This window comes from Macaca mulatta, chromosome 1, assembly GCF_049350105.2.
Source record: "Macaca mulatta isolate MMU2019108-1 chromosome 1, T2T-MMU8v2.0, whole genome shotgun sequence".
NCBI lineage: Eukaryota > Metazoa > Chordata > Mammalia > Primates > Cercopithecidae > Macaca > Macaca mulatta.
In genome coordinates, this window is record NC_133406.1 from 68,544,811 (window position 1) to 68,558,242 (window position 13,432).

At 43.5% G+C, this 13,432-nt stretch overlaps 1 protein-coding gene across 2 annotated transcripts in view; it reads right to left on the minus strand.

The window, feature by feature from the left end:
• KCNH1 (potassium voltage-gated channel subfamily H member 1) overlaps positions 1-13,432 on the minus strand; it is a 453,746-nt gene that overhangs the window by 126,379 nt on the left and 313,935 nt on the right. For both annotated transcript variants that reach the window (XM_015116791.3, NM_001267017.1), the window contains 2 exon segments: positions 9,757-9,956; positions 3,297-3,549 (listed from right to left, as the gene is read on the minus strand). In XM_015116791.3, the coding sequence (XP_014972277.1) occupies positions 3,297-3,549; positions 9,757-9,956 (453 nt within the window).

Genomic DNA, 13,432 nt, shown 5'->3' on the forward strand with positions numbered 1-13,432 from the left:
TAAGAGCCCCTTGAAATCTGATAAGTTATTTAGAATATTGAGTTTGGACCTACTTTTCAGACCCAGTCTGGCTCCTAGAGACAAAGTGGAGAAGCTTTTTCTAGTGTAGACAGCTTGAAGGCAACAACCACTTTGAATCCAAAGCTGCTGAGCTATTTCAGAGATCCTGTCCACATTGCTAACTAGAGCAGACAGAATGCCCGGGAAGGCCCAAAGTAGAGGGCTAGATTTAGAGACGCAGTCAACAAGGTCAAGTAATTCAACAATAAATCAAGCCCTGGTTTCTTCCTCACAAGAAGCCCAGGATGAAAGGAAATGAGAAGGGGCTAGGAAGCTGTTTGTCTCCCCCACCCCTCTTTAGCTCCGTCATGCCTCTATGCCTAAGTCTAGGTGTTCAAACCAACTCCTAGAAATGTAGCTGTGTGTGGTGAGTCACGAAGGATGCCTGAGCATGGAAAGGCATATGGTCAGTTATCAGTGGGAAGATGAGTGAAAGATGCCCTTATCAAAGGGTTAAGTCAAAGGTCAAACTTAAAGTATTGCTTGCTAGTTAACAGGTGCTCATCTCAGCCAGGCAAACATAAAAGCATGGCTATGACCACCAGTGGAAATTCCTCTTTATCGTGCATGCTAGAACTTAAAGTATAATAAATAAATAAATAAATAAATAAATAAATAAATAAATAAAAGAAATTCCTCTTTATCAAGGAAACTGATGAGTATTAAAGGTAGAGAAAAATGCTCCTTCATATCAGACATACTAAAGCAATGGTTTTAACCTTCATGAGTCCTATGTATACACAGTTGAATCTCGCTTCTCTGTGAAAAGGGGGCAAGGAACAGAGTAACCCTGGTCTGCAGAGTTCAATGGATACCATGGAATCTAGAACACTTATTTTGGCAAACAGTTTCAGCCTCCATTCCCCATCCAATTTCTTTTTGCATGTTTTTTGTTGTTGTTGTTGTTTGTTTATTGAGACAAGGTCTCCTTCTGTCACTCAGGCCTCAGGCCAGAGTGCAGCAATGTGATCATGTCTCACTGTAACCTTTGCTTCTGATCCTCCCACCTAAGCCTCCTGAGTAGTTGGGACCACAAGTGTATACCACCATGCCCATCTAATTTTTGTATTTTTTGTGGACACAGGGTTTTGCCATGTTGCCCAGGCTGGTCTTAAATTCCTGGACCCAAGAGATCCATCCGTCTCAGACTCCCAAAGTGCTGGGATGACAGGCATGAGCCACTGCACCCGACCACCCCACCCAATTTCTATCCCACGCTCCCTCTGACCATCTGCCAATGTATGCTGAAGGAACATAAATCATCCTTAGGTTAACCTAAGCCAAATGTAATCAAGAAAGCCACTTGGCTTAGGGCCAAAAAAACAAGAAGGAAGCTACATACTGTGTGCTCCAAAGTCAAGCGGGAACAAAGTTGGGGCTTTTCTTTTTCTTTCTTTCTTTCTTTTTTAAAATAACACTATCTAATGTCTCTCTGTAGTTTGAATCTCAATTCTAACTTCAGCATAACTTAATCTCCTCCGGCCTCAGTTTTCTAATAAATCATTTGTAAAAGATAAAACACGTTTACAATCTCTACCAGTAGCTGGCAACTTAATGGGCCAGCATACTACATTAATTATCATCAGAGGCTGGGCATGGTGGCTCATGCCTGTAATTTCAGCACTTTGGGAGCCCAAGGCGGGCAGATCACAAGGTTAGGAGATGGAGACCATCCTGGCTAACACGGTGAAACTCCATCTCTACTAAAATCAAAACAAAACAAAACAAAACAAAACAAAAACAAAACAAAAAAAATTAGCTGGGCATGGTGGCGGGTGCCTGTAGTCCCAGCTACTTGGGAGGCTGAGGCAGGAGAATGGCATGAACCCAGGAGGCAGAGCTTGCAGTGAGCCGAGATCGCACCACCGCACTCCAGCCTGGGCAACAGAGCCAAGATTCCGACTCAAAAAAAAAAAAATTATCATCAGAATTGCAGTATTACATTTTGTAATCCATTTTGGATTGAAGCAGAGGTTCTGGAGTCAGAGGGACTCTGGAATGCTGGTTTCATGGACTTCATCAGCCATGAGGAAATTTCCTTAACCTCTTTGAACATTAATTGTCTCATCTAAAACCATTTCATAGGGTTACTGTAAGGGTGAAATGAGTATCTGTGTGTCAAATGCTGTGTGTCAAATGGCACAGAATAGATGACCATAAATGATAGCTATTATTATGATGATGGCTTGCCCCCTTAGAGATATGCCACCAATAAAGAGCTGTTCTCTGGCTAGCTCAGAAAACCAGACACATTTCCTAAAAGCTACTGATGCTCAATGTCCTGATTACCAACACGTTCCCCCACGTCCCTGCTCCTCCTCCCACATTCTCTATTGCTGTGGATGGTGTACCAGCTTCCCTGTTATCCATGTGAGAAAACCTATAGTCCTCGTTGACTCCTCCTTCCCCGCCACAGCAAATCTGTCATTGGGTTCTTGATTCTACTTCTTGAATATCTCAACTCCATCTGTTTCTCTCCATCTGCTTGCCACAGTATTAGTTCAGGCCACCATCAACTTGCCTCTAGATAACATGCCTCCCACCTGGTCTCCTTACCCCAGCCTTCCCCATTCAATCCACTCCCCAAGCTGCAACTACTGTCATCTTTCTAAAGTACAAATCTCATCATGCCTCTCCCCTGCTTTCAGCTCTTCATTGGCTCCCCCAAATAATCCCAGTCACCTAATGTGGCTTCCAGAGTCTACCACGATCTGACTAGTGCTTCACTCCCTCCCTAGTCTGACATCTTACCATGTCCCCTCTTGTGTTCCAGCCACACTAAATAATTTGTAGTTCCCCAAGTGAGCCATGAATTTCTCCCTCTGAAAGGATGTGACACATTTAGGATACGTCATCCCTTCTCTTCTCCATGCTAACTCAATCTCAATTTTTAAGTTTTAGCATAGGTACAGGAAGACTTCCCACTTGAATACTGGGTTAGATGTGCCTCCCATTGTACTGTGAATGTCTGCTTATTTGTTCGTCTCCTACACTAGACTGGGAGCCCCTTGAGGATAAAACCCATTTTTCTTATTGAAATACTCCAGACATCAAACAGCGACTGGCTTTGTGCCAAACAGGCTCTCGCTGTTTGTTTGTTGGATAGATAAGTGAATATTAGCAATTGGCCCTGCCTTATGAAGCAATCTCTACCTGAAGGCAGCAGTGGCATTGAGCTGCCCAGTAGCTAAGCCAACCCCAGGTACCTTTGCTCATCCAGCAAAGCCAACACCTACCTAGGATGGCCACCACCTCATCATCTTGGATCACCTCCAGGGAGCCAGAAACCACAAAGCAGAGGCTGTCAACGCTCTCTCCTGCATGGTAGATGAGATCCCCTGGGGCACAATGCACCGTCTGGAACTCCATGGCCAGTGCCCGGAGGCAGCCATCACTGGCCAGCCGGAAGGCTGGGTGCTCCTTGAAAACCTTGCGGTTCAGGTGCACGCAGATGTCAGCTCTCATGTCCTTGGGGCAGATCTGCAGGACCTAGCCAGGCACAGAAAAAAAACAGTGTGAGGGTCCTCACTGTGGCCTTCAGCACTTCAGGGGGAGGAGCAACATCCACTACACCAGACTACACTCTTCTAACCAAAGTTCCTGCCCTTATGGAGCTTATATTCTTATAGATGAGACAGATAGTTTCTAAAAAAAAAATCTGTGCTGAATGTTCAGGACAGGGGTCTGAGAGTCAGCACTGGGAGTAAGTAGGACTCCTGCAGACTAGTGGTCAGAGAAGACTTCTCTGGGAAGGTGACTTTTTTTTTTTTTTTTTTTTTTGAGACAGAGTCTCACTCTGTCGTCCAGGCTGGAGGGCAGTGGCATCATAGCTCAACCGCAAGCTCCGCCTCCCAGGTTCACGCCATTCTCCTGCCTCAGCCTCCCGAGTAGCTGGGACCACGGGTGCCTGCCACCATGCCCAGCTAATTTTTTGTACTTTTAGTAGAGACGGGGTTTCATCGTGTTAGCCAGGATGGTCTCCATCTCCTGACCTCGTGATCCACCCGCCTCAGCCTCCCAAAGTGCTGGGATTACAAGCTTGAGCCACCGCACCCGGCCCAGAAGGTAACAAGCTGACTCCTGCATAAGGGCCTGAGTGAGCCATGTGAAGAAAAACATCCCAGCAAGATAGCAAACACAAAGACCCTAAGAGAGCCTGAGCAATGGCCAAAAGGAATGAGAGCAAAGGGGCAGGAGATGAGGATCAAAGACAACACGAAGTACAAGAGACTTTCAGGTGTAATAAGCCTTGGGTTTTACTCTGAGTATGACAGAAAATACTGGAGGATTTTTGAGCAGGAGAATGTCATGACCTGACTTACATCTGAAGAAGATCATTGAAGCTACAGAGTGATGTTAGAGAGTGCTGACTATAGGGTGTCAAGAGTCTAGTCAAGGAATCTAGTTAGGTCCCTCCTGCAGCTGTCCAGGTGAGAGGTGAGGGAAGCTTTGGCTGGGATGCTGGCAGGAGAGCCAGGGAGGAGCAGTTAAATTTAGAAAAGATTTGTAACGTAGCGTAGCACAGATATGATTTGCTGATGGACTGAATATAGGGTGTTATTTAAAGACAGATATAAAGTAACATTTACTAAGCACTTACTGAGTGGCAGGTGTTGCTAAGCACTTTAGAATCATTCATTCATTTAATACTTATCACACACATTATGGTATGCCAGGCATCATCCTAGGCTCTGAGGATGAAGCAGTAAAAAAATAAAAATAAAAAAAGACAAAACTCCCTGCCCTCATATAAGTTACCATCTAATGGGAGGAGACAAATAATAAGCAAAATAAATAAAATTTAGTGGTATGTGCTTAAAGAAAACAATAAAAAAAGGAAAGAAGGATAGGCAAAGTTGAACAGGGTTATGATTTTACATTTTAAACTGTTACGTGCATTTGCTAATTTAATCCTCCCATAAACTGTGTAAGTGTTATTATTATATCATTTTACGATGAGAAAACTGAGGCACAAGGAAGATAAATAACTTGCCCAAAATTGCCAGGAAATGGCACAGCTGGGGTTTCAAACTAGATAGCTTGACATCAGAGCCTGGTTTAGATCCCAACCAATTCCTATACTAGGCAGCTGCCCCCCAAAAAAGGCTTGTAATTTTATTATCAACATCTTGGCAGCATCTTGGAATTCAAGCAAAATGAAAACTGGAGGAGGCTATGCAGGTCTCATCTTCTGAAAAAATTAAAAATTTGCAGGTTTTTCTAGAGGGAGAAATATTTCTCTGGACTAAATGTTTGCAATAAAACATTGCATGGCCCCTTACATAGCAAGCATTAAGTACGGACACTTTCAAGCAAACGTCTCCAGAGAAATCAGAAGTGTTTCTAAAATAATCCATTCTCCCATCCTAGCTTATAAGCAAAGCTAGGGGCATAAAATCAAGTATGTTCAGTGATGACGTTTTCCTTGAGGTTCTGGGTACTTTCCCACCCCTGCTTCTCTGCCTTAGCACAAGCCATTTGCTACTGTATCTGCTGCTCATCCCCAAAGTTGGAAGACTTTCAGCCTCCTTCAAAGTCCAGCTCAAACCTCACCTCACCCCCGATGGCTTCACTTACATCCCCACCCCCTCAAGTGCCCCTGTGCACTCCTTGGAGGTACAGCAGTGGAAAGAGGTCAAAGAGTAGAATCCCAGCTCCTTCCCCTCCAGGTGACACTTTCCTTTCTCCTATCAAATGCAGACTGTTAACACTGACTTGTGAGATTAAATGAAATTATATCTACCAGTACATAGCCTGGGACAAAGTCTGGCCCCAGTAGGGGATTCGGAAAGCACAGATGCCCTTGCCCTGTGTACCTCTGCATTCTTGATCTGGGATTGCAGGATGCCCAGCAAGTGAGCATGCCCTCTGGGAGTACAGACACAGGACAGACCAAGGCAGAGAGGAAAATTCAGAATACTAATGCTTGGGCGGAGCACTTGCTAAGGACTTACTTCTAAAAGGCTCATTCAAAACACGACTCCTGCAGAAATGCAGATTTAATTTAGTTCCTCTTTTCTCTGAGCAGATCACTAGATAATGGGGCGCACTCGCACACCATGTCAAAACTGTGCCCAGTAGTCTGGAACCAAGACTTATTCTTCAGGTGAGTTCACCTTTAAATATATGGTTTCCCCTGGGCTAGACTTTACTCTTTCCCTGGAAGAGGCTGCTAGGGAATGAGGCCTTGGCATGGAGACAGTGTTTTATTCTGGGCACTGTTCCCAGAGCCAACGGAGAGTACAGTGTGAGCAGGTGAGGGAACCTGGAGGGGAGAAATTGCAAACTGTCACAGCCGTCAGTCATTTCCATCATTCTTCCCATCTATTGGCTCCACACTGAGGTGGGTGGGGTGTCTGGAATTCCTTTCTCTGAGTGGAGTGGGGAGGTCTCAACTCTGAGACCCCAGAGCCACCCTCCCCGGCTCTGGCCACCTTTCATACTGCTAGGTTTTGAGAAGAGACCATCCTTACTCTTCCTTGAAGGTCTCAAAGGCTAAAGGGAGATGTCAATGTGGAATTTCCTCCAGGCTAGGCAGAACAGGAGTCCTAAGTAAGAGAAGAGGCATTAGAATCAGGTAGAACTGGATTCACGTCCCAGCCTCAGCACTCACTAGATGCATGAATGTGAGGCAATAGTTAGCTCCTCTCCCCATGTCTTCATTTTTTTGAAATTTCATATAGAATTCTTCTGAGGATTCCATGAGCTGTTGTGTGGAACATCCTGGTATAATGCCTGACACATACAAGTGTTCAATGCCTGTGAGCTCTCATTTTTGATGTTGTCATCATAGCAGCAGCAGCAGCAATTTCAGGGAGGCTTTGAAGTCCAGAAGGTCATAGCCAAAAGGGCTTTAGAGGTCACCTAGTCTTAAAGATCATGTTTCCATGTGTATAGACATAAAAACAGACTTGGAGAGAGACAAGCGATGTGTTCAAAGTCACCAGCCAATAGCTGGTAAAACTGGGGTATCCCAGCACTACCACCCACATGCCCTGGCTCCCTGGTTATCACTGACCATTCTGACTTAGATTGGAGGGGAGGGGCAGATGTGGAGAGGTACAGGACGACAGGACTGGTTCTCTCCCCAGCAGCTGCCTGCCACAAGCTCCTGCCCAGAGGAGCAGCCAGCCCGGGACAGACTGGGCTCCAGAGTGAGCTGGGTCCACGGCTATTCCCTCTTCCATCTGGACCAGGAGCTGGGGTAAATCCCAAAGCCCTTCAGGAAAGTGAGGGCAGATCTGCAGGACAGATCTGCAGGGAGAGTAAGAGAGAGCAAATGCTGACGGTGCTGTCTCCCATGGGCAGCCACCCAGCCAGCCCTACAGCAAGCGGGGGGAAGGGCTTCCTTCCAGACAACCAGACTTACAAAGGCATCCTGGTGCCTGGGAAAAGGAGCCTAGGGCAGAGAGATCAAAGTTCCTTTCTGCTCCATCAGCTGCCAGGAACCCACAGAACCTACAGGCATTGTTGAGAGAACACAGCAGAAACAACAGGCGTAGTTGGGGCAGGTGGTTGGCAAAGGCAGCCACTAAGTTCAGCCCCAGCTGATGCCCTGCCCATCCAAGAAATTAGAATGACTCTATTGGGACTCATCCTCCTTCTCTCTAGTACATGTTTTAAATTTTTTTAAGTAATAGTAGGAAAAGCACAAGCTTTGAAGTCAGACAAAATGGTGTTCAAATCCTGGCTTTGCCATTCTTTATTCTGTGACCAGGGGCAGTTAGCAAAATGAATCGGGCCTCTTGTGCTTACCCCCTTCAATAGGGTAACAGGGTTGCTGTGGAGGCTAAATGAGACACTAGTGTAAGACCAGACATATAGAAGAAGCAAAACAAATATCTGTTCTTAATGCATGTTCAATAAATGGTAGCTGAGGTTGTAGTAGTGGTGTTATGGTTATCATGGCAAATAGTGAGCAAAACCAAAGTAATGTTCAAGTTGAGGATTAAATTCAGTTCAATTTTTCTTTTTAAACTGTCAACTCTCAACTGACAATTCTAATGAAGGAAGACTAGGAACATAAGTAGCTGATCCCAAAGCCAGCTGAATTTGGTTTGCAATGTGTCATTAGGTATTTTTGCAAACGTGTTATCTTTCTGTTTTCCTCATTCTAACAGTCGAAAGAATCAGTATGCCCTGAGTACTTACAGACTGGTGATAAAAAACAGACTTGATAAAGACTGAGAAGCAGAGAACGAATCTCATTGAGAATGGATTTAATCTCAATAGATCTGAGATTAAATCTTTTTTATAGAAAATATGCAAAGAAAATTCTTAAGTTAATAATAGGAAGTCCACTGTATGTTTTCTGTATTATTTCCAGTACCACCAAATTTTCATTACTCTATTGAAATGCATCTAGAATGATACAACCGTTAGAGAACAATAGGAATTTATCACCCTCTCCATTTTACAGGTGGGAAAACAAATAACCAGAGAGATGCCTAATTGATGTTCTGATCAAGTCAATTGATGATGAAGGCACAAACTCTTGTTCACTGTTTCCTGGACTTGTCTAGTGAATAGGGTTGCCTGGGCACTTGTTAAAAATTCATGGCACATGTACACCTGTGTAACAAACCTGCACGTTCTGCACATGTACTCTAGAACTTAAAGTATAATTAAAAAAAAACAAAAAGAGTAACTCCTTAAAAAAAAATGCTCTCTCACTTCCCCTAAGTTCTCATTCCATAGATCCAGTGAAGGCTGGGATAGTTTTTAAGGGCACTTATTAAAAATGTTCCCTCACCTCCCCCAACTTCTCATTCCACAGATCTGGGATGGGGGCTGGGATTATTTTTAATGATGACATCATGGGATTCTTTCTTTGAGACAGTCTTGCTCTGTTGCCCAGGCTAGAGTGCAGTGGCATTATCTTGGCTCACTGCAGCCTCTGCCTCCTGGGTTCAAGCAATTCTCCTGCCTCAGCCTCCTGAATAGTTGGAACTACAGGCACATGCCATCATGCCCAGTTAATTTTTTGTATTTTTAGTAGAGATGGGGTTTCCCCATGTTGCCAGGCTGGTCTCAAACTCCTGACCTCAAGTGATCCACCTGACTCGGCCTCCCAAAGTGCTGGGATTATAGGCATGAGCTGCTGCATCTGGCCTGACATCATGGGATTCTTATCAGGGTCAAGATGAGGGTGAGCTAAGTGAGGCAACAGCCTTGGGCACATAAAATTAAGGGAATGCCAAAAAAGTCAGTAATCAAGATAAATCATAGTTTAATGCTATTTTTTTTAAATCAAGGTTAATGCAAAAAAATCCATGATGAACAAAATACTGAAAGTTTGAATGAAGACAAGATCAGTAACAGTGCTTTCCTATCTTCAAGTCTGGGTAAAAAGAAAATTGGCAATACTGATCTCCCTTCTCTAGTCATGGCCCTGATTCTTATCATCGTCCAAGTTTGGGAAATTCTACCCTGGACAGTTAAACTTCCAGCTCCTCTCTTCTCCAGGAAATACACCCTGCTTTTCTAATTTCTTAAATAATGATTTTTGATTGTTGGTCTTGGAGTAAGGCTGATCTAGAAGTAAACAAAACCTCTGGAGGTAGGACCTGGAATCCCAAAGTACCCAAGTGAATTCTGAGCATAGCCAGGTCTGAGATCCACTGTCCTAGGCAAGCCTCAACACCCCTAGGGAAAGCAAGAGACAAATGATTTCCCTGAGCTCCTCAGCCTCCTTACCTTCTCTGTGTCAATGCCTCTGGACATGGACCAAGTGGACACGATATAATCCATGACTCGCTCACTCAATCCTTTTGGCACCTGGTAGAGCTTCAGGAAGTCTCGAACACTGTTGAGCATCTCATGGTATCTGTTGGTGTTGGCATACATCTGTTGGAAAATGGTCGTCACATTTCCGAAGATGGTGGCATAGAGAAGTGCTAGAGGTGAGGAGGAGGAGCAGGAGAAGAAATAACACGTGAGTGGTCCCTAAGCCAGGGTTCCAGAATGCTCAGCTTGCTCAGAGTAGGCCATTGGCCAGAGCTGCCTCCCCCTCCCGCCCGCAGTGCAGACTGCCTTGACTATTCTCAGGAGACCCTCTCACCTGGAGCTTCTGGGGCATGGATGCAAAGAAAGAGCCTCCTAACACCGAGCTACTAGGAGAAACCTGTGGGAGGCAGGGTTAGGGTGGATGGGAGCTGGCATGGCTGGGGACAGAACTAAGACACAGCAGTGGGGGCTAGGCAGTGGGTTGCGGGGGCGGGGGTGAGTTGTACTGCTTCATTTTATACCTTCTATCATAAAAAGTTTGAGCCATGCCTGAGGTCACTAGTCAAATGTGTGCCTATGTGCTCCATACCAGTCAAAATCCAAATCCATCGGTGAATGATCTTTGTCAAGCTCTGCTATGTGCCAAGCACTATATGCTACCTGCCAAGGACAGGATGGTAAATAAACAGTCAGACCTGGTCCTCACAGAGCTAAAAACAGAGCAGGAATGACAGGCCTTAAATAAATAATCACAAATAAATAAATAATAGCAAGTCTGCAGAGGGCAGTGAAGGATGTTATATCCTTGTTTTGCACTTATTGTTAGTGCACCGATCTGCTTCACTGTGATGTGGCTCCTGGGGAAAAACATAGCTTTAATATGGTAAGAATAAAATCAAGTCCCCTTTGAGACATAACAAGTATGTACTATGTGCTACTACAGCTCCCCCTACATTTGCATTAGGAAGAAGGATCATTCTGTTATTACAAAATCCCACCTTCTACCTCTAACTTCCATTGCTCAATGCTGAGCTCAACAGCTACTGCTTCCAGGAAGTCTTCCTAAATACCTTCTGCCCTCCATCTGTCACCACAAGTGCGACCATGATTTACCAGGCATATTTCTACAGAACTCATATGACACCATTTTGCAATCATGTGCTTCTTTCTTTGCCTATTCCCTGACAGTGTGAGTTGCTTGAAGGCTGAACCCTTCTTTTCCTTGCCGTTCTATCTCTAGGATCTAACACTATACCAGTACTTAATAGGTATTTGTCAAATTTCACACATTGTTGCTCTGGCTTTTTAAAAGATGAGTTATTATTGATATATAATAAACTGTACATGCTTAAAGTATATAATTTGCTGTTTTGACATATGTACACCAATAACACCATCACCACAATCAAAATAGTGAACATATCCATCACCGACAAAAGCTTTGTCATGCCTCTTTGTAATCCCTCCCTCCCATCCCCACCTGCTTTCCACCTGCCATCCCCAAACAACCACTGATCTCTCTTCTGGCACCACAGATTAACCTTCATTTTCTAGAATTTTATAGAGATAGAATCGTACAGTATGTAATCTTTTTAACATCTTTATTAAGATATAATTCATACACCATAAAATGTATCCATTTAAACCACAAAATTCAACGGTCTTTAGTATATTTACAGAGTTGTGCAACTATCACCACAATCTAAGTTTAGAATATATTCCTCCCAAAAGAAATCCCACACCCATTACCAATCATTCTCCATTTCCTCCCAAGTCTCTTGCCCTAGACAACTGCTAACCTACTTTCTATCTTTACTGATTTCCATATAAGTTAAAATCATACAACATGCGGCCTTCCATGACTAGCTTCTTTCACTTAACATAATGTTTTCCAGCTTCATCCCATGTTGCAGCATGTATCAGTACTTCATTCCTTTTTAATCTGAACACCACTCTATTGTGTGGATATTACACATTTCATTTACCCATTCATCAGTTCATGGGCATTTGGGTTGTGTCTGCTTTTTGGCTATTATAAACATTCATGTGTAAGTTGTTGTTGTTGTTGTTGTTGTTTTTAGATTGAGTCTCACTCTGTCCCCCAGGCTGGAGTGCAGTGGCGCGATCTCCGCTCACTGCAAGCTCCACCTCCCGGGTTCACACCATTCTCCTGCCTCAGCCTCCCGAGTAGCTGGGACTACAGGCACCCGCCACCACGCCCAGCTAATTTTTTGTATTTTTTAGTAGAGACGGAGTCTCACCATGTTAGCCAGGATGGTCTTGATCTCCTGACCTTGTGATCCGCCCACCTCAGCCTCCCAAAGTGCTGGTATTACAGGCATGAGTCACCGCTCCCAGCTGGCTCGTGTGCAAGTTTTTATGTGAACATATTTTCAATTCTTTTGTTTCTATACCTAGGAGTGAAATTGCTGGGTCATATGGTTACTACGTTTCACATGTTGGAGAAATTGCAGAATTGATTCCGAAAGTAACTGCACTACTTTACATTCCTGCCAGCAGTATATAAGAGTTCCAGTGTCTCAATATCCTCCATTAACATTTGTTATTGTGTCTTTTTCTTTCTAATGAGTATGACTTGCCATCTCATTGTGGTTTTGATTTGCATTTCCATAACAGCCAATGATGTTAAGCTTCTTTTCATGTGCTTATTGGTCATTTATATATCTTCTTTGAGAAACCAAATCTTTGCCCATTTTTCAATTGGTTTTTTAAATTGTTGAGTTGTAAGAATCTTTTATATAATCTGGATACAAATCCCTTCTTAGATAAACGATTTGCAAATACTTTCTCACATCACATGGGTTGTCTTTTCACTTTTTTTTGGTATTATTTACAGCACAAAAGTTTTTAGCTTTGATGTAGCTCATTGTATTTATATTTTTTTCTTTTTTACTCTTCTTTGACTGGTTTATTTGATTCAGCATATTTTGGGATTCATCCACATTATTGCATGTATTGTTTAATAATAGTTCATTTTTCTTTTTAAATAAGAAAAGCAAACATTTTACTTGAAATAATTAGAAATTTACAAGAAGCTTTGGGAGACTGAGGGAGGTGGATCACCTGAGGTCAGGAGTTCAAGACCAGCCTGGCCAACATGGTGAAACCTCATCTCTACTAAAAATATATATATATATAAATTAGCTGGGCATGAGGTTGCACACCTGTAGTCCCAGTTATTTGGGAGGCTGAGGTAGGAGAATCGCTTGAACCCAGGAGGCAGAGGTTGCAGTAAGCCAAGATCACGCCACTGCACTCCAGCCTGGGTGACAAAACAAGACTCCGTTTCAAAAAAAAAAAAAAAATTACAAGAAGTTGCCAAGATGGTACAGAAAAATTCTGCGTACCCTTCACCCAGTTTCTCTCATCTTACATGACTACAGCACAATATCAAGAACAGACTGACATTGCTATAAAGTATATGTATACTTCTGTGTCATTTTATCATATGTGTAGATTCATGTAACCAGCACTACATTCAAAATACAGAATTCTTCCATCACCACAGAGACCTCCTTGTGCTTCCCCTTTATGGGCATGCTTCCCCCAGCAATCACAACTTTTTCTCCTTTATTATAATTATGTCATTTTAAGAATGTTATAAAAGACAGGCACAGTGGCTCAT